At 78.9% G+C, this 503-nt stretch overlaps 1 protein-coding gene across 1 annotated transcript in view; it reads right to left on the reverse strand.

The window, feature by feature from the left end:
* Positions 1–223, reverse strand: part of SYN2 (synapsin II) — a 189,560-nt gene extending 189,337 nt beyond the window's left edge. The window contains exon 1 of the mRNA XM_034997232.1: positions 1–223. Within this exon, the coding sequence (XP_034853123.1) occupies positions 1–143 (143 nt within the window). The 5' untranslated portion in view covers positions 144–223.
* Between the last annotated feature and the right edge of the window lie 280 nt (positions 224–503).

Consider the following 503-nt stretch of genomic DNA (forward strand, 5'->3'; position numbering starts at 1 on the left):
GAGGAGGCCGAGGCCGCGCCGGGGCCGGGGGGCGGCGGCGGCGGCTGCTGGGGCTCGGGCCGCTGCAGGTCGGTCATGTAGCCATTGGGCAGGTTGGCGATGAAGCTGCTGTCCGACAGTCGGCGCCTCAGGAAGTTCATCATCTGGCTTGAGGGGCTGGGGGCGCGCGGGGCGGCGGGGCCGGGTGGCGCGGAGGGCGAGACTGAGGCGGCGGTGGCTGGGGCACTGAGGCGGCTGAGGCGGCTGAGGCGGCTGCGGCCCGGTCCGCGGCGAGCGAGCCCGGCAGACACCCGCGGTGCACTGGGCCGGGCGGGCCGGGCGGCGCGAGGCTCCGCGCCAGGGAGCGGGCGGGGCCGGGGGCGGGGCCACCGCCCGCCCCGCCCCGCTCCGCAGAGCGGGCGCCGCCCCCGACTCGCAGCCTGCGCGCCCGCACCTAGCCGTGGGGCCCCTAGTCTGGGGATTTGGGTCGGGGGATTGCCAGGCCTCCTGCAACCTGAGCGGAG

This window comes from Mirounga leonina, unplaced genomic scaffold, assembly GCF_011800145.1.
Source record: "Mirounga leonina isolate KUSES-001 unplaced genomic scaffold, KU_Mleo_1.0 Mir_94, whole genome shotgun sequence".
NCBI lineage: Eukaryota > Metazoa > Chordata > Mammalia > Carnivora > Phocidae > Mirounga > Mirounga leonina.